The 22,640-nt window shown below is 49.7% G+C and overlaps 1 protein-coding gene across 1 annotated transcript in view; it reads left to right on the forward strand.

The window, feature by feature from the left end:
• The first annotated feature begins 672 nt into the window (after nucleotides 1–672).
• Nucleotides 673–22,640, forward strand: part of CALB2 (calbindin 2) — a 28,239-nt gene continuing 6,271 nt past the window's right edge. The window contains exons 1-6 of the mRNA XM_040251706.1: nucleotides 673–842; nucleotides 11,011–11,087; nucleotides 13,886–13,975; nucleotides 16,598–16,678; nucleotides 21,885–21,941; nucleotides 22,537–22,614. Of these exons, the coding sequence (XP_040107640.1) occupies nucleotides 749–842; nucleotides 11,011–11,087; nucleotides 13,886–13,975; nucleotides 16,598–16,678; nucleotides 21,885–21,941; nucleotides 22,537–22,614 (477 nt within the window). The 5' untranslated portion in view covers nucleotides 673–748. The remainder of the gene's footprint in view (nucleotides 843–11,010; nucleotides 11,088–13,885; nucleotides 13,976–16,597; nucleotides 16,679–21,884; nucleotides 21,942–22,536; nucleotides 22,615–22,640) is intronic.

Genomic DNA, 22,640 nt, shown 5'->3' on the forward strand with positions numbered 1-22,640 from the left:
TGTCCTAGGAGCTAGCAGGCATCAGAGGGTGGAGCGAGGTACCCAGGTGAGGGCAATCAGTGGAAGCCACTCCGCCACTCCCTGGGGGTTGCTGATTCCAGCCTACCCCAGTAAAGCCTAGAGAACCTCGGCTTCTTCCCAGGCCTTGGCCATTAAGGGACCATGATAGCAAGGAAAGAGGGCTGGGCAGGGCAAGTCATTTGAAGTCTCAAGTCCCCCTATCAGAAAAGTGGTCCCTGGTCTTCCTGCTGTGGAAGGGTCAGACGAGACAACGCATGAGAGAGTCCTAGAAGAACTCCGAAGTGCCAGGGCTAAAGATTTGTCAAACTTTTATTATTACTACTGTTGGTTGTGGTGTTGTTACTACAGTTATTTATTTTTGCCGCTGCTAGTGAGGATATGTGGTGGCTGCTCTCAAGATGATCAGAGAGTGGGAGAGGGACGGCCAGGGCAACCTCTCCTTTGCCCTTGAGAGCCTTCTCCCTGTCCAGGTCCAGAGTGGTCTCAGCACAGACAGGCATCCCCACCCAGAAAACCCCTGCAGAGCCCCTGGGCGGCCGCCGCCCCGCTGAGACGCAAGCCGATTCTCTGAGCGCGCGCTCCCTCTGCTGGCTGCGGGGCGTGGGCGCAGCCTCTGGATTGTATATAAAGGCAGCGTGGCGCGCAGGACCTGGCGAGTGCCTGAGCGGAGCCGGCGCGCAGGGACAGCGCGTAGCTGAGCGGCTCTGAGGTCTCTGAGCGGCTCGCCATGGCTGGCCCACAGCAGCAGCCACCTTACCTGCACCTGGCCGAGCTGACGGCGACCCAGTTCCTGGAGATCTGGAAGCACTTCGATGCAGACGGTCAGTAAAGCTCCAACTTGTGTGCCCGCTCGCCCCCAGGGGACCTGCAGTGGAGGGAAGGGGTCAGTGATGATGTGGGCAGGTGTTAGATTGCCCCCAGGGCATGTTTTGGCCGCAGAACCGGCTGAGGTCGGGGTCCTGAGTTTGGAAGACACCTCGCTGCCCAGTAACAACTGTCAGGAACTTTTCTCCCTTGACAGAGCCCACCGGCTTTTGCAGCCTCATTCCGGGCAAGTTGGGGCTTTCCCAGACAGGACGCCTGTGCTGGCAAGGCTCCCCAAGACTCCCCCTGCCATTTCATCTTCCCCCACCTTCCCCTTCAAGCTAACAGCCTGCCTTCAGCGGCTGCAGCCACAGGTCTCAGAAGCCCACTCATTTCTTCCCCCAAGTTCCCCTTTTGTTGAATACCAGGTTAGCCAAGTAGGGGTCCAGGGGGCTGGGGCAAGCTGGGGGTTGCTGAAGGAACACGCTTGGCCTCCCCAGCCTGTTTGGTATGAGGAGGAATGGAGAGGACAGCTGGGCAGTGAGCATCCCCTGGGCTTCCTCTGCCATTTTCCATCCCTCACCAGCATGCAGGTCCCACTCACGGCAGCAGTGGGTGTGGTGGGGGGCAAGCTTGGGATGCCAGCCTGACGCATTCTTTCAGGGCGCTAATCCTGGGTGCTTTGGGTGACTCCTTCCTTCTCTGGGTCAGGGGAGGCACCATCTTAAATGCCTCAGTGACTGACCCTGTGGTCTGTGTGATCTTGATATTGACTAACCAAAAACCCAGAGCTGGACTGAATGACCTTTGGAAGTTGGCTCTAGGGGTTCTAAAGGTCTACGATGGTCTGACTCAGGCATAAAGGGAGGTTCCCTTTTAGAGGCTTGAGATATCACTAGAGACTTTTTTTCTCTACCACTCCCCCTGGAGAAGGAAATGGCAACCCACTCCAGTATTCTTGCCTGGAGAATCTCATGGACAGAGGAGCCTGACAGGCTACAGTCCATGGGGTCGCAAGAATTGGACACAACTTAGCGACTAAACCCCACCCCCACCCCCCCACCCCAACTTCTGTGGTCTTATTTCCTTCTCAGAAGTCCTGCCTGGGGTGGGCGTCTGAAATGTTCTGGTATCTCACATCACTGGCAGGATGGTGGTCCAGGGTGTTTATCCTGGGACTAAGAGAGAAGGGGGTGGAAACCAGAAGGAGGATCAGGTGGAGGGTCCCTCCATTCTTCTCCCTTCCCTTCCTTGCCTCAGCAGTGTGGATGGAAAAGGTGGCTGAACAGGTACCTTGCACCAGAGTGCTATGGAGAGGCAGGGGTTAACGGGTATGCTGATGAGTGAAGATTTGTTCCCTAGGAGCCAACAAGAAATCGGGGCTGAGAGGCTGTGTGATCTGCCTAAGAATTACTGAAGGAGGAGGGTAGATTGTTAAATCTGTAAAATGGGGCTAAGGAGGGGTTGTGTCTCTAGTCCATGGCTGGTGCCATAAAACTCCCTCGGGGGCAAGGGCTATGAGAAGATTGTCTCACATTCCAGGTGACATGACAGTCCCTAAGGCTTCTCCTGCCCGTTTATCTGCACTGGAAACTTGCATGATTCAAGGAAAGTTACCAAGTGGCCAAGGTTATACCACCGGCCTCCTGCCAGATGAGTCAGCTATAAACAGAGGACTCCAGTTATTCTCTCCCCCTTTTCTCACAGGGACAACCAATAGCACTCTTGATAATCAGGCAAACCCTCACACTTGTCTGAGACTTTGTACTTTTCAAAACACAATCACACCTTCTTGAGTTCCACACAGAGAGGCTCTGGGCAGATCATGACCCTCCTCATGCGGATGAGGGGACAGACATGAAGTGTGACTTTTCTAAGGTCATGGAGCAAAGTGGCCTCTGGCCAGTGCTTATATGCCCACTCTGATTTCTGGACACCTGCTTCCCCTGCCATTCGCTCACAGAAGAGCCCCTGACCCAGCCCTGGAGGTGACAGGCAGTTCCTTTAATACTAGAAAGGGGTCCTTCGCATGGCTGGAGCATAGCTAAGCTAGCATGAGGCCAAAGAGTCATTAAAGACTCCCAAACCACTGTGCCTCGGGCTCCCTTCTGCTCCTCCGTGAAAGGGAGCTAGGTTGCTTCTTGGTTCGTTGTCCCACTTGGCATCCCACTGCCCTCTCTGATCACTGCTTCAGAGAAGTTCCAAGGAGGGACCGTGGACCTCACAGAGAAGGAAAGCACAGGAGATTAAAACGCCAGAGATGGTAGAAAATGATGCTACAGCCAAACTGAAATTCCACTAAAGGACCAAGAATTATCCTGTGGGTCACCTTGCTCTGTATCTTCACTATCTGTCCCCTCCTGAACTCTCACCCCTGAGCTTCCCGCTCACCCCCGAGGTGCTCCCTGCCCTGGCCGGGCCTCCTCTTACTAACTCTGGCTTCTGTTTTTATCTTGGGGTTCTTCCCGACTCTCCTGCCACTCAGAATTAAAGACCTCCGGGAAGACTCAGCTCACCAGGTCTCTGGAGTGAGCTCACTGGAGCCCAATTAGTCCCAGCCACTAGGGAGCACCAACCCACCCCTCCTGGACTCTAGTAAACAGAGGCCAGGAGTCCGAGGAGAAGCTGGACTCGAGGAGAGTGAGGACGAGGCAGGGGATCTAACCTTTACTCAGCCCATTTCTAACAAGGAGGAAACGCCAGCATCCTGGTGGCTTCGCACAAAGAGAGTATCCCCAAGATTATCATCAGCCTTGCGGTGGAGAAAGGAAGGAGCAGGTGTCTGGAGAGGGGGAAACTGGGCTTCAAAGAGGCAGCACTCTTTTCACAATACCACATCGCAAAGTGAGAGGGTGGGGGGCCCACGACTCCTCTCCTGGTGCCCCTCCCCACGCCTCCTCAGTGGCCACCCAAAGCCATGCGCTTGGAAGGGCTCGGGTGTCGTCTCTCAAAGGCAGAGGTGAAGGAGACGGCGGCCGAGCGCGCTCTGCGAGCCTGGCTGGGCAACCTTCGCGTGCCGTACATGACTGAGCCCACTGTTCTGTTGTTGCCTGGTCACTCCTTTCTCAGAACCCTTCTCGCTGTGCAAGATTCGGGCTTCCGAGAGATGCCCAGTTCCAAGCTCACGCTGTCCTGTCTGTGGTTCTGACCACACGGCCCCAGGCTCCTATTCTGCTGACCATTAGGAGGGGGTCTGTGAGGAGCCAAGATCTGCCCTTGGCCTTCGCTACTCTTTGGAAGCTGATGCAAGCGTGGGGATACCTTCTCTCCCAGAGGTCAACAGACATTCACACGTCAGCGCAGGAAATCCCACTCATCCCAAGAAGCATCCTACATGGATACACTCCTGCATACACATAAAGCTGTGTGAACACAGGGGTCTATTACCAAGTTCTTTGGGATACTGAACTTTTGAAAAAGAATGTGCTTCCCTAGGGAACAGGAAAATAAATCCTCTAATTTCTACAGTGGAATATTATACAACCGATGGGACTGGGATGGGGCTTCTATACTGACATGGAAAAACATCCAAGATGTGTCACCGACATTTTTTTAAATTGCAGCATGACACTATTATAGTATGAGCCCATTTTTACTATTAATGAAACAAGTATGATGGAAAATATTAGAAAGAACATAACAATAGTGGTCTTCTCTGCAGAGTAGATGATGTCAAATTAAAAGGCATTTACTTTAACTTTTGATGTTAATTTCTATAGTGTTTTACAAGAGCCTGTGTTTCTTGTATAATTAGCAAAATAATAAAAAGAGTCGAGAAGAAAATAATTTTATGGGCACTGCCCCCCAAAAGAAATACATCCCTCTCTCCAGTTGAGGGCCTGTGCCCAGAGTTCTCTGGGCCTCTGTCTGCCTCCAGATGGCCCTGGTGATGCAGGAAGCTCTCAAAGCCTTGCAGAGGGCTTGAGCCTTGCTCCATACGGTGTGGCGCCAAGGACTGAAAATTACTGATGGAGAGGACCACCAAGAACTAAGGAAGGCCCTGCCCAGTCTTCCCACCTCTCTCCACAGGGGTAAGAACAGAAGCATCCTCCCAGCCCACCCCTACAGGGAACACTGGCCGGCCAGACGGAGTGGCCAGGCCAGCTCTCAGTCACCGATGAGCTTGTGTCCCTGACGGAGGAAGCTGAAGAAAGCTGAATGGCAGTGCCTCTCAGAGGTGGAGAGAGGCCTAGGCAGCTTGCCCTGGAATTCTCAATGAAGAGGGCTTTGGAGATACTGAAAAGAAGACCTCTGTGCATAAAACAGGGCTTCCCTGGTTGCTCAGACGGTAAAGAATCTGCCTGCACTGTGGGAGACCTAGGTTCGATCCCCGGGTTGGGAAGATCCCCTTGAGGAGGGCATAGCAACCCACTCGAATGTTCTTACCTGGAGAGTCCCCATGGACAGAGGAGCCTGGCAGGCTGCAGTCCGTGGGGTCACAAAGAGTCAGACACGACTGAGCAACTAAGTGCAGCACAGTGAATAAAAGAGACAACTAATGAGAGCCTACTGTTGATCACAGGGAATTTTACTCAATGCTCCGTGGTAACCTAAATGGAAGGAAATCTAAAAAAGGGTGGATATATGTATAACCGATGCACTTTGCTGCACAGCAGAAACCAGTACAACAAAGTGAAGCAACTATACTCCAATCAAACTCAGTAAAAGGAAAAAAGACTTGCCCAGAAAGGGTGACAGAGTACCCTGTACCTAGGCATTTGCACAAACACGGCAGCTGTTACTGTGCAGCACAACTGTGCTGTTCACGAGATGACCACAGGACTTACAAAAATGACTGCTTCTTGGAGCATTAAAGGCAGAGGGTCTGAGGCCAGGAGGGAGCCAGCGCTGTCTGTGGGTGGTTTTCTTTTAAACCTGTCAGTGTTTCTGTGTGGGGTCCACATGTCCCGTTTGTGTCTGAGGTCGGGATTTGGGGTTCTTTAGGAGCAGCGTCCTGCCCCACCTGGATAAGCCCTAAGAATAAGGCCCCCACCCCACCTCTGCTTTCACCCCCAAGTCCCCCGTTTGTTTTGCCCACAGTGCCCTTTGGTGTGGATGTCCACAGCATGCCAGCCCTGCACGGGGTGCCCTTTGTGTGGACTCGTGCCCCATGGCCCAACCTCTCCAAGGGTGATGGTGCCAGCTGAGTGGGGAGGCAGCTGTGTCTGAGAAGAGCTGGGGCTCCCCAGGGAGGCAGCTATGGGGACATTTGCACAAACAAGACACTTCAGACTGCCCTGCCTCTCCAGGGCAGCCAGCAGTGATCCCGCATCCCTGCCCTACTCGCCTTGTTTATCTCCCTCTAGACTTCAGTACTTTCAGTAGCTGAGCCCCTGGGGTAGGTTTCCAGGGCTAAGGAGACCTCTCGGGGAAATCTCTTCTAGTACCCAGGGAGCCAGAATTAATAGAGCAGGCATGCGGGTCTTCAAGAACTGAGCCTCTCCAGCTCTGACCCACAGGGCTGTCCTGGCAGATTGCATCAGATCCCGCCTCTGCCCAGCCAGGGCCTCTGGCTTCAGCCCTCTGCCTCCCCTCCTCTCTTGCCCAATCTGTCCCATCCTTCTGGCCTCCACCCCTGGGAGCTGGCCCAGCATTAGGCTGCCAGATGTCCACAGGTTCGGGGGACCCAGCTCCAAAGCCAGTGTTCTGGAAGCAGCTCAGCGCAGAAACACAGATAAAGCCAAGTGTCTGAATATTCATCCAGTAGCTGTGCGCACTGGGTTCTTACCCCAGGAGCCTCTGGGAAACATATGTCTGTGTCTGTCTGTCTGCGTCTGTGTAAGACTGACAAAGAGAGAAACCAAAACAAAACAGAGATATGGACAGAGGTTGTCCCTGGAGCAAGTCAAAGGAAAACAGGCTGTAAGCTGCAGTTCAGTCTCTTTCCCCTCAAACTCCTTCTCTCTAACATGAGGTCGATAGCACCCGTCTGCTTACCTGGCAGGGTCCTGAAGACCAGATGGGACAGCAATTGGAGAGCTCTTTATATGGTGTACACTGTGCAAAGGCATATTATTAATACTGGAGCAGAGCCAGAGCAAGCCCATTTCTTGCCACAAAGGGTAAGATGTGTCCCAAAGAAAACCGGGGCTGAGGGTAAAAGGTTACTTGCCCTTTCATAAATTTGAGCTCCTGACAGGGAGCCAGGAGGCATGGCCTTCTGGATGCTTTCTTGGGCAGCTAACTTGAAACTGCCTAACTGCCCTCTTTGATTTCCTTAAACAGAAGGAACATCGAATAATACAGATTGGTGAGCACACACCGCCACAGCCCCAGGTCCATGCTTCTCAAACTGGAGCATACAGGAGGGCTGGTTCAAGAGCACATTTTTGGGCCGCACTGCCAACAATTCTGATTCAGCCAGTCTGGGGTTAGTTAGAAATCTGCATTTCTAACAAGCTCCCAGGGGATACTGACACATCAGGCCCTGATCACTCTCTGAATAGTGCTGGTCTAGGCCACTCTTGTCAAAAGAGGCGCTGTCACTTAAAATGAAACCCTGGTCTACGACCTCAGGGTTCACACCAGCCCTCCACCTCAACCTCAAAGGTGAAACCAAAGGCATGGTCTCTCTAGGGAGGAGAGCTCACATTCAAAAGCAGCAGTTCCCAAATGTTCACGCTCCTATGTTGTTAAAATGCAGATTCTGATCAGCAGGGCTGGGGTGGGGCCTGGGATTCTGCATTTCTAACAAGCTACCACGTAATTCCGTTACGCGTTCCCATTCCACAGACCACACTTTGACATCAAGCTGCAATACTCCAGATCTGCCAAATTAGAACTTCCATTTTAACAAGCTCCCCGGGTAATTCTTACATACCTTAAAATTTGAGACAGGCTGCTTTAAAGCAATCCTTAGTCTTGACTGCACCTCACAATTGCCCAGAGAGCTTTGAAAACATGCCAGTGAGACACCCCCACCCCATTAAATGAGGAGCTCTCGGGGTGGGGCCCAGGCAATGGTGGCTGGTTTAATAGCTTTCTGGGTGATTCTAATACCTAGCCTGGGCTGAGAACCAGGATTCCGAAGCTGAGCAGTAATGCTGCAGCTCTTTGGGCCAAAGGGTTTATAGCCATGGATTGGTTTGGAAGACCTTAAGAGCACAGAGTATAAAATGATGCTTTTAAGTTATGTGAGATTTTACATTTTCCAGAATCCTGTCACAGCTCTGTGTTGCATGGCTGTCACAATGACTATATAAAGTTTTTTTTAAAAAAAAAAAGCATAAGTAGTTTTGAGCATCAACAGTTACAGCCATTTTAGAGATCAAGAAAGATCAAGAGTTCAGAGAGATTGACTGGCTCAACATCACGTGAACAGTCACAGAAATGGTGATAGGCTTACAGCTCTTACTCAGGCTCCTCTTACCTGTTCAACTCTCAGAAAATCCGTATACACAAACGCCAGTGAGGAACAGACCCCTTTCCTCCGTGGGGCTGGGCACTCTTCAGTCAAGCTTTTCCAAGTGTCCGCGGCCAGATTAACTGTAAAGAAGTGCTGACTCACTTCAAAATTTGGGGAAACCGAGGCACGGTGGTGGTGAAGAATGGTGGCGACCCTGGAATGAGGAAAGATGCAGGGTCCCTGGCCCCACCCAGCCCCCTCGCTAATGCTCGCAGGGTGTGGTTTGATGTGGCGATTAGAAGGGATGGTTGCTGTGTTAACCACACCCTTATCAATGCCAATCCACGAGATGTGTGGGGTGGCCAGCCACCCCCCCCCCATATAAGATGGCCATAGAAAAAGCGAACCACCTGCCTAGTGTTGAAGTCCTCCCTGGAAGCTGGTAGGCCAACCCGTCCCCTACTCCCGCCTTGAGTAACAGGTGCCTCCTGCCTGATGGGCAGGGAGTTGCTCTGAGGGAAGCGAGGGTAGTGGAAGCCCTTTTCCCACGCCCCGGTGATGGCAGATGCCTCGTTTGCCCCCTGCAGCCTGCCTAACCTCTGCTCCTCACCCTCTCCCTTCAGCTGGCAGATACCTCTGTTCTTGTGTGGTTCCCTCACCCCAGGAGACCATTAAATGCTCTTGGGGAACAGGCCTATATCTAAACTTGGCTATAGTTCCCACAGTGTTGAACTTGTTATTCAGTTCAAAAAAAAAAGGCTGTAGAATTGAACCACATTTCTGTTCCTCTGCACAGAATGAGGTGCTGGTGGCAAGAGGGGTCATGCAGCCCCTGCTATTCAGCCTGCACAAGTCAGACTCAAGGAGGAGTTTCTTTCCACGGGGGCGCTGGCTGGCTCCTGGCCCCCTGCTGCCTCTGCTAGTAGCTGGGGTTTCTCAGCGAGGTCTTCCGCCCACACCGTCCAAGTAGCCCCATAGTTATTTCAGCCTCCTCCTAGTACACTTATGAAACAGACTCACAGGCACTGACTCACATGTCCATCCAGCCCTGGGCCAGCCCACCTCTGAGGCCTCTGCTACACTTAACCCCAGTGTATGCTCACTGTACGAGCTCCACACACACCACCCCACTGCAATCGCAGCCTTGGGCTTCTCCTGGACCCAGAGGTGAGCTCAGCTTCCTGCCTGAGAAATAGAAGAACAGCCAGATCACGGCAACCCAGGGAGACACAAAGTACTGGTTCCTCCGACTCGGAGTCACTGTCCACTGGCGACTGCCTTTTTGTCTAGAAAGCCCTTCATCCCCGCCCCCCTTTCCACCACCCCACTCCAGCTGGCCTCGCTGGCAGTAGGCACACACTCGTGAAATTCCAGCTCTCCTCAGAAGCTTTGCAGAACATCCTAGAAGAAAGATGATCTCCCTAGCCTAAGGGAAAAAGGGAACTCAAATCTTTCCCCACCATGCACTAACCCCCCTCCACCCACAGTTACAATCGTATCTTTTCCCTGCAGATAAAAATACATAATTTATCTCACATGATGCCCTCCATACACTCTCCATATTGTGGCATTTTTGCTATTAGAGTGCGCCAGTAAGGTTACTTATTATCATGGGGCATTGGAGGGGAGGCTGGGAAGAACATACACTTCCACGCTGACATCCCCCTCCACCCTCTCAGAAGCCCCCACCAAGGCCAGGGTAAACACGTCTTCTTTATTCTCTTTGTTTAGTGTGTAACTCTGTATGCCCCTGACACAAGCTACCACCTCCCTTTCCAAGTTGAATACTCTCTATGAGAAACTTCCTCAACTGCTTCAGTTCATATTTGGAACTTGACCTTTAGCCAGTGGTTTCCAAATCTTGCTATAGGCATGAAAATCACTTGGGGAGCTTTTTAAAACATCAGGTGCCCCCCATACCATGGGATAGACACCCCGCCTTTCTCCTTCCACTCTTCTCTCTGCATCAGTTTCCTGGAGCTGCCATGACAAAGTACAACAAACTGGGGTTAAAACAACAGGAATCTATTCTCAGACAGTCCTGGAGGCACAAAGCCCAAAATCAAGGTGTAGGCAGGGTTGGTTCCAGGCTCTGAGAGGTAGTATGTTCCATGTCCCTCTCCTGGCTTCTGCTGGTGGCTAACAACCCACAGCACCCCTTAGTCTGGAGATGTACCACTCTGATCTCTGCCTGTCTTCATGTGGCCTCCTTCCCTGAGTATCTCTCTGTGTCTTCACAATGACTTCTTTTAAGGACACCAGTCGCTGGATTTAGGGCTAGTTTGATCTCATCTTAACTAATTACATATGCAAAGACACTATTTCCAAATAAGGTCACATTCTGAGTTCCAGGTGGACAACCTTCAATTCAGTATAGCCTCTAACTTGAGTACACCAAAGACTCAATCAAGTTTTGCCTCCGACCCAATCCACCCTGGTGACCGGGGCTTGCCACCTGCCCACAAACCTTGAGGCTGATAACCTGTTGTCCCCTGTTAGAGCTCCAGCTCCTGCAGCTTGCCCAGTGGACAATGGAGGGACAGCTGCCAGCCCCTGCTCCCTCTGTGGCATGGTCCTGACGCTGGCCCCTCCCCGTGCTTTCTGCTAAATGTACACTCCAAAGATAACACCGTTATTCATCTTGGATTTCTATGGTCGCAAATGCCTGGAGGACAGGACCCACATCCCTAACAGTCCAGGGTTGGCCCAGACACCTGCTTGATGACCAGTGAGGAAAACAAGTTCTCCATGAAGCCCCCGACCTCCCCACCCCACCCACTGTAAATCTTACTATTTAGCTTGGAGATTCATTGCTTTTTTTTTCTTTGCTATCTTTGCAGGAAATGGGTATATTGAAGGTAAAGAGCTAGAAAACTTTTTCCAAGAATTGGAGAAAGCAAGAAAAGGCTCTGGCATGGTAAGCCCAGTCCCCTCTCCCTTTGCTTGGAATTTTCTGTCATCCTGAACATGGCTTTGAGCATTATCTGTCCTAGGTCATGCATTCCATCAGCAGCCTGACATCTCTTGTCTTGACCCTTAGAGTTTTTCTTTTATTTGGAAGGATTTTTTAAATTGATACAGTCCCTAAAAAGGGTACCTTACCACACTATCCTTGGGTATCTGGAATTGAGGGGTGTTCATGTCTACCATAGGTTGATAAATGCACCCAAAACTGCAAAATTTTGTGTCTGTGTCTATAAACATTATTTTTTCCCAGGGAAGATTCCATAGCCTACCTAATATGCTTAGAGGCGTCATGACTCAAGATTGGATGCCTAGAGGGTTTCCAGGGCCTTTATTCAAGACTAGAATTTCTCAGCCTGAGCACTACTGATATTTGGGGTAAATGACTCTTTATCATGGGGGGCTGTCCTGGACATTGTAGGGTGAATAACAGCATCCCTGGCCTCTACCCATGAGATCCCAGTAGCACCCCTCCAAACTGTGACAATCAAAAGTGTCTCCAGACGCTGCTAATATCCCCTTCAGGGGATACAGAATTGTCCCCACTTAAGAACCACTGTTCTAGACCAACCGAGGCTGGAACCTCAGCAAGGACTTAGAGGAGAAAGGAGGATTGCTCCAAACCAGTATGTGAGCTGGACTGCACTGGCTCATTTGTGCAGGTGTCAGACTGCCCTTCATGGCCTGGAGTGACTCCCAATCACATCCCAGCCCCTTAATGGCAGGTACCTTGTCCCTCCCGGTGCCAACCTGGGACTACTGACACTAAAGCCTTCTGGGGGCGTCTAACATGTTGCAAAGGTAAGGTGATTGGAGCTAATCCATTGTGATTCTCATCTGGCTCTCAAAAATATGGGCTCAGACCAACTCCCTCCCCCAGCTCCTGTGGGTCTTTTCACGGGCGGGTCTCTCCATTCTCCCCTTATGCGTGTCTGCTGGCTAATCCACTGATTATTAGCAAGTCTTCATGGAGCCTTTGAGAGATGAGTCACAAGCCCACTGGTGAGCGCACGGTTCTGAGCTCGGCAGTGGGCCCCATTGAGGAGGATGTCCAAGAGATGGGCTTAGGTGCTGGAGGTGATTCATGGGTTTGTTTATCAACAGTCCTCTATCACTCCTCATTACTAGGATAATGAAGCCCAGATCATGGAAAACACAGGCTTCTCAGCTGGTACTGGGATCATGAGGTAGATGGAGGAATGTGATTTTATGAAGTGCTTCAAATCTGAAATCCTTCTCTTAGTCATTCTCTTCCTCCGATGGCATCAGGGGTGATTTTCAAGTCTGTCAACAACACTCTCAATTAACATCATCGTGGACTGGTTCTCAGAGCAGCTGTTACGTGGCAGGACAAATACTGGTCTTGGAAACGGGAATCATGAGTTCACATTCTGGCTATACTAACTGGTAACCTCAGGAGAAGCCACTGCATCTCAGCCTCCATTTGTGTGTAAAACAGTCAGGTTACTGGCTTCAAGGGGATTGTTGTGAAATGTAAATAGGGTAAATAGACCCTTTCTTGTGATAAGGGTCTAGGATCATTCCATGCACATCTGCAAATAAATGTAAAGCAATAAATATTGATAAGCAAACACATATTGGCAAATTGAGACCAGTCCCAAAGGTTAAAGAAAAATAAAAGACAATAGAAGGGATTCAGAAAAGACTGTAAGAATTGGTAGAATTCTTCTAGGCCCAATCCTAGGTAACACACATCCACTAGAAAACCTTCAGTGAAGCAAAGAAAAGGCATCAAATGCCAAAATAATTCATCAATTAAGGATAAGGAAGAGCTTGTTAATGCAAATAATCAATCAGCAGCACCCCAGACCAAGAGAAGCTCTGAGAACTTCAAGAAGGGCTTAAATTTAAGTTAGGTGATGATGGCCCAACAGAACTTTTGAAGTTCAATGCTTTTTAGTAGTCACACTCATCTAGCGGACTATTTAAATAACCCCTCAGCTAATATAAATTTTCTCTTCACATTCTTCCAGGCCTAAAATCACAGTGAAAAGCATTGTAGAATTGCCAGTTAGTCTTTAAAGAAGAAAACGAGCGATTCCCCTTGCTCTGGTGGAGTGCCTAGAACCTACTGGGGGGCCTTGCAATAAGCTGGGCTTATTAGAAGCTGCCTCAGTAAAATGTTGGCACCTGAGTTCTCACATCTGCAATGGGAACAAATCCTCACCCTTCTGACAGACTTATCGTTTAATCCATTCCAAAGGTAGAGGGTGTGTTTACCTATGTGGTACACAGCATCTCCACATGTCCTGTTCCCCTTTGCAAATTATGTGACTGAGTCTCAGAGAAGGCTTCCCAGGTGGCACAGTGGTAAAGAACCTGCCTGCCAAGGCAGGAGATAGAAGAGACGCAGATTCAATCCCTTGGTCAGGAAGATCCCCTGGAGGAGGGCACAGCAACCCACTCTAGTATTCTTGCCTGGAGTGTCCCATGGACAAGGGAAGCTGGCGGGCTACAGTCCACAGGGTCACAAAGAGTCAGACACAGATGACACACCTTAGCAGGCATGCACGAGCCTCAAAGAAGAGAACACTGAAAAGGAAGGACCCTGAAAAGGGAAGAGTACAGCCTTGATTACTCAGACCACTGGTTCAACCCAACTGAACACAGGTTCAACCTGTATGTCTGGGGTGCAAAATAACTCCCCATCATTGCCACACCAAATGGGTGAGAGATCCCTGGTTTGAAGGGGACCTAGTGGCAAAATCAGTCCTCTTTGTCTTTCTGCAGGTGTCAAAGAGTGACAACTTAGGGGAGAAGATGAAGGAATTCATGCAGAAGTATGACAAGAACTCAGATGGGAAAATCGAGATGGCAGAGGTGAGTCCTAGTGTCTAAGCTGCTTATAGTCATCAGACCTGAGTCCTAGCTGCTAAGAACTACGTGGGAAGGGTCATCGGTTGCTTGTATCTTTCCCATGCACGAGCATCCTTCCAGGAGTCTGATGAGGTGGTGGTCTTAAAGCCCCTCGCACTCAGGCTGATCAAAGAGAACAGATGGAACTTTTTCTTTGTCTCACAAAGAAAGAGGAACAAACAAACACTGGCCTAAGACAGGGATAAAGAACTTTAATGCTCTCAGGGTCCAATAGGCACTGTAAATGTGTGATGAACTTAAGACAGAAAACAGGGTGAGCACTGGGGAGTTAGGAGAGTTCGTGCCCCACCTGAAGGCATCCACAGGAGCGTGTATGTGTGTACAATTTACATATGTAGTATGCATAACGTTTATATATATACACACACACACATTTATATATGCATAGATAGACACATACTGCCAAAAGATAAACCGAGGCATATTAAAAATTTTAAGAGTTTCTTTAAGCAAAAATCGATTCAAATGGGGCAGTACCAAGCCGAAATAGTTAGGAACACTCTACCAACGAAGCTAAGGGAGACTTCTATAAAGAAGAGACAGTAGCAAACAAAGAAGTTCTTTGGCTACAGCCTGAGTGGTTACATTATTTGGGAAAGCCTAGTTGGCTGTTTTGGTTGGGTGTTTAGATTTTGGTTTGCTTCGGTAGGCTACTAAGGCATTAAGGCCACCTCAGTCTAAAGACTTCCTGTTTAACGATGGCAGAGGAGCCTGGCGGGCTACAGTCCGTGGGGCTGCGAAGAGTCGGACACAACTGAGCGAGCGACGCTCTCACTTTTCATATGCACACTTATACATACACATATACATGAGCACATGTGTGCAGGCCTAACCAAACTCTTCTGGAAATCAGTTTGCCACCCATGGTCAAGGGATCCAGAATGACAAAGGAAGACATAGTCCTTCTGGGGTGGACTGGTTACCGTGGTGCCTGAGGGCAGTGCCCTGGAAGCAGATACTGAGACAGAGATTCGAGTGGGTAGGACTTCAAGAGAAGGGAAGATAGAGCAGCAGGAAAGGGCAGAGGAAGAAGCCAAGCAAGGGTGTGCTCTCAGCTGATCTCATGGGGGCCTCTGGAGGGTGGACTGTGCCACAGAGCTGGTCCCACCTTGAAGTAAGGGGTGGTAGGGCGGTCCTTTGAACCCCTATGTCAATCAGGTATTGGATGTAGGCTTCCCACTCCAGGATGGGGGTTGGAGGGGAGGATGGCTGAGGCAGCCCGTTTGGTGGAGGGCAGTTCTCCTGCAGGGGGCAGCTATGAGCCACTAGCTCACAGCCTCCTCAGCAGCTGAGGGATGGCCCCCATCTGCAAAAGGCACCAAGGCCATCCACTATAGATGCCTAAAGTGCAGGTGCTGGGACATCCTGACTCAGATGGGCTTAAGCCAGGGTCAGCAGGCTTTTTCTGTAAAGATACAGACTATGGTCAATGGTTCAGAGTTTGCAAGCTGTACAGTCTCTGTCTTGACTCTTCAACTCTGCCACTGTGGCACAAAAGCAACCACAAACAGTATGTAAATAAATGGGCCCTGCCGCGCTCCAATGCAAGTTTCTTTACAGAAAGAGGCAAAGCAATTTGAGACGGGGGGTTGCTAGTACACAGAGGACCCTTTGGGGGGTGATGAAGAGCCAGATTTGGCTCATGGGCTATAATACACTGACTCTTGGCTTAAACTGTAAGAGACTCCTAAGGAGAAAGGCCATCAGAAGGGTTGGCTGGTGGTGAAAGAGGCCAGGTCTCCAGCCTGGCTTCTCTGCAGTTCTCCTGGCTCTATTCTCTGCCCCACAACGGCTTCATCCCCAGGCTGGATAAGAAAGCTAGCTACACAAGTTCTAGACATCACATCCAGATGCAGAAAGGGCCCACCTCACTGGTCCCTGATAAAACCAAGGAAATCTTTCCCAGGAGTGCCCTCAGCAGACCTCCCCTCACATTTCATTGGCCAGGACTAGGTCACTCCTACCCAAAAGCCAATCACTGGCCAGGGAAATGCGATTATTACGTTTAACTGAGACTGATTAGGATTTGCCTGTGACTCCAGCATACTGGGAGCAGAGAAGGTGGTGGGGGGAGCCAATGGCACATCCTGCATTTTTTTAGAAACCAGATTTATTTGCAGTATAACTTATATACAGTAAGTAGCATCAGTTTGAACTGTAAAATTCCATGAGTTTAGATAGCTGTATATAGCCGCAATCAAAATACAGCATCTCCACCACCCCAAAAAGGGTCCTCTGAGCACCAGCAACCACCCATTTCAGATTGCTTTGCATTTTCTAGAATTGTGTATCTATGGAATCATTAAGTATTCCTTTGAGTCTTAATACATGCATTTTAAAGTGGCACCACTTTTGGTCCCTCCAGCTACTCATACCCAGAGGGTTGGGGGCACCCAGAAGCGCTTCTTAGAAAATCCTTCTTCCCATTTAAAGGGCTGCCAGCCCCTATTTTCAAGGGAGGAAGCAAAATGGAACAAAACGTGACTCCATGCTGCCTTGCACTGGCTGTTCTCCGTCCTTCCCCGGCAGGGCTGTAATGTTACTGTCACTCTCTGATCCCCACAGCTGGCACAGATCCTGCCGACCGAGGAGAACTTCCTTCTGTGCTTCAGGCAGCACGTGGGCTCCAGCACCGAGTTTATGGAGGTGAGACCAAGGCGCTGCCTTCTCTCTTGCACACTGGGGCCTGCCTTGCTCTCACATTCAGAGACAGGCCCACCCTATGCCTAGTGATGGTCTCTGGAAGATACCAAACCCCTTCTGAGTAGCTCAGCTACTCCAAGTGTGGTCTGTGGACCAGGAGCATCAGTGTCACCATTAACTGGGTGCTTGTTACAAATGCCGAGTCCCTGACCCGCTGACTCAGAACCTACATTTTAACAAGATCTCCAGGTGGTGCGTGCGCACATTACAGTGTGGAGGAAATGGTGAGAAGTAAGCTTGGGTAAAGTACCTTTTTGCTTCCCTTGTGTGGTTCAGCTGGTAAAGAATCCGCCTGCAATGCAGGAGACCTGGGTTCGATCCCTGGGTTGGGAAGATCCCCTGGATGAAGGGAAAGGCTACCCACTCCAGTACTCTGGCCTGGAGAATTTCATGGCTGTAGAGTCCGTGGGGTCACAAAGAGTCGGACACGACTGAGCGACTTTCACTTCACTTCACTAAGTCCCTTTGGGAAACCATGTATACACTCTGCGTCCCGTCTGGGTGTCTGACACAGATATTTGCGTATTACAGGCTCTGGGAAGGCCTGCAGTAAATAGACCGGCTTACTCAGTTTGCTTCTAGACTCGTTCATGTTTTCTCCTCACTCAATAGCATTAGTGTTCCTAGAATTCAGACTTCCAAGAAGCATTCTGGGAAAGGATGGATTTAGCTACCACTCTAAAACTGAAAAAGGCCAGTGAGAATCCCAGTGTCCGGTACTTTCCAGGCCTGAGCTTTGACTGTGGTCATGGCTTCACTGTCCATCTTCAAAGGGACGTGGCCATCTCTGCAGTAGGGGTTCTTTGAGATCTTCATGTGAACAGGACAAGGAAACTCAAGTGTCTTCTGAGTAATATTCAAATAGATTGAACCATGAGAAACTGCTCATATTTAATCATTCTTTATTTACAAAAATTGGAAATTCCTTACAGTTTAACCAAATATATTACTAATCCAGCAAACTACCAAATATTTTCTGCTATTTTTCTGGGGCTCTGTACCCTAGCCCCTCAATGTATGTGTCCGTCAAGGTGAGATTCAACTCATCCCCTCATCATCCCGACACACACACACACACACACACACACACACACACACTCTCTCTCTCTCACTCTCTCTCTCTCTCTCTCTCTGCCTGCTGTGATAACTAACTGGCCTTCAACACAACTCCAGTTGCCATTTGTCACGTTAAATCCATTTCCAGCCACCGGTAATCTCCTGTCTGTGATTCACTGCTTAAAAATGACTGGAGAGACCGTCCAGAAACACACACGGCAGTGAGTTCCCCACACGGATGGAAAGTCAGTTAGAAACAATGGATTCTCAGGGTAGAAGACTCATTTTTTTAAGTGGCAGCGTGCCTAAGCATTAGATATGGGTTTAATTTTACGGTGCTTTAAAGGATTTTCTCCGGTTTTTTCAAGATGGCAAAATCCCATAAGCTGGTAATTTGACATGCTGGATTCTGTTCTTAGCAACCCCCTTGCCTGTCTAGAAGGAGAAGTCGCATATACGTAGAACTTGTCGGGGGGGCTCCTATCGTGAGTGTCAATGTTCTGTCTATAGATAAGGGGCTTCCCTAGTGGTCTAGTGGTTAAGACTCTGCGGTTCCACTGCAGGGGCACAGGTTCCATCCCTGGTCAGAGAGCTAAGATCCCACCAGCCACACCGTGTGGCCAAAAGAGAGAAAAGAAAAGGGAGCATTTATACCTGATTGCTCCTTTCTCGATAGGGAGGCAGCCAGACCCTGGCTCTGTTCCACTGATGATCAGGAAAATGGGGATGACAGCTTACAGAGTATAGAGACGCCTAAAGAGGAGCAAAACAAAACCCAAACCCGCCCTCCCCCTTCTAAATCATCAGTGGTTTCTTTCTGTGTAGTTGACATGGTTCCATGTTTTACCTGTCTTTATCCTTTAAGCTGAGCCCAGCGTAACTACCGATCCCCGCCCCATCCCACAAGTTTCCGGGAACCCCACTGCCTTACAGGACCATCCCCTCCTGGGGTTGTCCATTGGCTCCATCTTTGTTGGCTGGAAACCTGAAAAGGCCCCTCTGCAGCCCCGAAGGCCTCATGCTCTCGGATGGTTTCCATCCCACTGCTCAGAACAACATTTTAATTCCTAATTTTAGTGACACCTCCGGATTTCTTTGCGATTTCACAAAGCCCGGGTCTCTTGAACTCTTTTCCTTGAATGGGAAGAGAGCAATGCCCCACTGATGGCCGTGCACAAAGTGCTGGAAGGGGAGAGACGCCCAGCATGAGGCCACGGGGCCGCAGTGGACCCAGGGAGGGAAGGCTGACCCGCTGGCAGGCTCTCACTCTGACGGCAGCTGAATGCCTTGCTTCCTGTGAGCACTGGAGTCCCTTCAGGTTACCCCCCCAACCTCAGGCAATTTGGGGGGCATCTAACTTTTCTCCCAGTCAAGACTCAACCTAGAAACCAAATTCTAATGCACTCAATGCATGCAGGTGGTTGGTGAAGTCATATTTGAAAATCTGCACGTATTTCTTTGTGCTTAACTCGGGGTGGGCTTTCGGAGCATGAGACGGAATATTTTGATGGCACTGGGCATTTCTTTCCCCAAAGAAAGTTCTCTACCCAAGTCAAAAGCTATCTATCCAAGTTTCATGTAGAATAAGTCCACAAGCAACATAACTTTCCAAAAAACCAGGATCAAATTTTTTGAGTCAGTACTATATCAAAGAGTTGGACACAACTGAGCGACTGAACAAGACAAACCTTATACCGTGAGAGTCACAGCCTAGTTTGGTGGAAGGGAGGAAAGATCCTCACACTCCTCACAATAAAAGGGGGACAGGCCGTTGACAGATGAATGTGTGGTACATATATACCACACACATATATGTGGAATATTACTCAGCCATAAAACAAAGAAATAATGCCCTTTGCAGCTACATGGATAGAGAAAGAGATTATCATACTAACTGAAGTCAGTCAGAAAGAGAAGGACAAATACCATATGATATCAGTTACATGTGAAATCTAAAATATGACACAAATCAACTTATCTATGAGAGAGAAACAGACTCCCAGACACAGAAAACAGACTTGTGGTTGCCAAGGGGGAGGCGAGGGGGGCAGGCATGGACTGGGAGCTTGGGATTAGCAGATGTAAACTACTATATATGGAGTAGATAAACTATATAACGCAAGCCCCTGTATTTACAGGGAACTGTATTTATTATCCTCTGATAAACCACAATAGGAAAAAACATAAGAACATGTGTGTGTGTGTGTGTGTGTGTGCGTGTGTGTGCATAAACTGAATGCATAACTCAATCATGATGCTGTACACCAAAACTAACACTATTTTAAATCAACTATAATGAAAACAATTTCTTTAAGTGGAGGGCATGATGTGGAGGAGTTAGGGATGCAGGAGATCAAATCTGGGAAAAGAATGAGTGCCTGATGACTCTTAGAAAAATCAAGTGTTGCTGGTGTCTAGGTATGCTGTTTGGGGCTAGGGGAGAAGGGAGTGAAAATTAAGGGAAGATGACTTGAAAGAAAATCTAAGAACTGTGGTCAGGCACCAAAACAGACCGAAGTTTAGGGAAACAGGGTTCCCTGGGCCTTTTTTCACAGACACGCCCACGTCCATCACCACCCCCCTCAACATGGCATTCCCTCCTCCCACCAGATGGCTTGGGTTTCAGGACAGCGGTGCTCAGGACCAGATTTTTTTCAGGACCACTCTATTAGTTACCTATTGCTATGTAACAAATTGCCCCCTCAAATTTACCAGCCTAGGGCAACAAACATTTTATCATCTCTCAGTTTCTGTGGAAATTTGGTAAAGCTCAGCCAAGTGGCTGTGGCTCAGAGTCAAGATGTCAGCAGGGCAGCAGTCATCTGAAGGCTTGACTGGGGCTGGGAGATGCCCCTCCGAGATGGCAGTCACCTGTGGCTGTTGGCAAGAGGCCTCAGGTGCTCACTCCATGTATCTTTCTATGCTGCTGCTTGAGTGTCCTTACACCATGGCACCTGGCTTCCTCCAGAGTGAGTGACCCAAGGGGGAGAACAAGAAGGCAGCCTCACTGCCGTTATGACTTCGTCTGGGAAGCCACAACCGCCACATCTGACCTATTCATTAGAAGTGAGTCGCCGAGTTCAGTCCACATTCAAGGAGAAGGGAATTAGGGAGGTGGAGAGTTTATGGACAGTTTAAAACCCTTCCAACTGTTTATCCTGTTTCTCCTGTGTAATGTCTGTGCCTGCTCAGATGGACAGAACAGAGAGGGAAGAGGCGGTCAGAACCACGTCACCTGCTGAAGCTCTGTTTCTCTCTGATCCTCCAGATGCTGTGGTCAGCGGGCAGTTCCCTGGTTTCTCACAGGGACCCAATGCATGTACCTACTAACTGGGACTCAGATCAGAGCCCAGAACCAGTAATGGAGCGAACTCCAGGAAGGGACTGACTGGCCAGGCCTAGGTCACATGTCTACCTCTGGAGACTGGTCAGCCCTTCTTGAACCATGTGTACTGAGCACGAGAGAGGGGTAGTTTCCTAAAAAACAAAGGAGGGGGGATGATTTTTATCAGAAAGATGGCGAAGTGGCCTTGGGATAGTCTAAACAAACTGATTACACTACCAATTCTGTTCCATCCTCAGACATGGCTGCCACAGGCCTCACGATGAGGGGTAGAGGACACAGTACAGTGAGGAGTAACCAGAATCTGTTTCTGCCCCTTCCAGAGGGGTCTTACCCTTGCCCCCAGGGCCCGCGCAGAGAATGAGAGGCTTCCAGAACCGTAAAAGGACACTCAATACACCCACAACAAAAATAGGATCCACAGATCCTAGTGCTAGTCCTGGTAAAATCTGCCTGGCTAGGATCTAAGAAGACTGTAACCCTGGTTACAAGATGATCGTAAAGCCAGTTAGAGTAGGCAGACCCTGTCCCAGCAGGGTTTTGTTTCTCCTCTATGTGACCTTGGCCAAGACACTTGCCCTCATTTCTTCATCTGCAAAATGGAAGGCACTGGGCTAAACCATCTCAGTGTCCCCGTCCCACTGTGATATTCTTGAATATCAAGACCCAGCCTGGCCCGCTAGATAGAGATGGAGGGAAGCTTATAGGTGTGGATAAATCTTTGTGAACAGGTTGACATTCCCGTTGCAGGCTTGGCGGAAGTATGACACAGACAGAAGCGGCTACATTGAAGCCAATGAGCTCAAGGTAGGATGGGCCTTGTCAGGGAGGGTGTAGAAAGATGGAGAATGGGCCTGAGGCCCACGTGGTGGTGGGCTTAAGGAACCTGGGGAGGGAGGAGATGTTGGGTGAGGAAGTTGGGTGTGTGGCCTGATCAGGGATACCCAGGCCTGGCTCTGAATGGTTGGACATATTTGGCCATGTGAAATCAGCAACCTGGAGCTGCAAGGCCACAGACTACAACCAGTTTACACTCCTCAGCACATCAGTGCCCAGAACAGGCATCCTCAAAGTCTTCCAGCAGTTTGGCCTTCTGGCTTGTACGTCTACCAAACACTTCTAGACCCAGGGATCTCCAGGCATGACTTAGCATGTGTTCTGAGCTCTCTGAGGAGCCAGAGCCGGTTTCTACCACCTGTCCTATGGGATGAGGTTGCATTTAGCAGCTCCTGCCTCCTTTGGGATTACTCCACAAGCATTAGAGGGTGAGGGGATTATGAGGGCTGCAAGCTACGCAAATGATGGCTTCAGAAAACAAGATCGAGTGACTGAAGGAACAAGTAAGGGAGTCAGGGGCAGAGAGACTGGGTCAGGAGCTCTGAAGAGGCTTTTCATATTCCAGGGATTCCTGTCTGATCTGCTGAAGAAGGCGAACCGACCATATGATGAACCCAAGCTGCAAGAGTACACCCAAACCATAGTGAGTGGCCAGGGCACAGGACATGG

Source organism: Oryx dammah, unplaced genomic scaffold, assembly GCF_014754425.2.
Source record: "Oryx dammah isolate SB20612 unplaced genomic scaffold, SCBI_Odam_1.1 HiC_scaffold_13, whole genome shotgun sequence".
In the NCBI taxonomy this organism is placed as follows: domain Eukaryota; kingdom Metazoa; phylum Chordata; class Mammalia; order Artiodactyla; family Bovidae; genus Oryx; species Oryx dammah.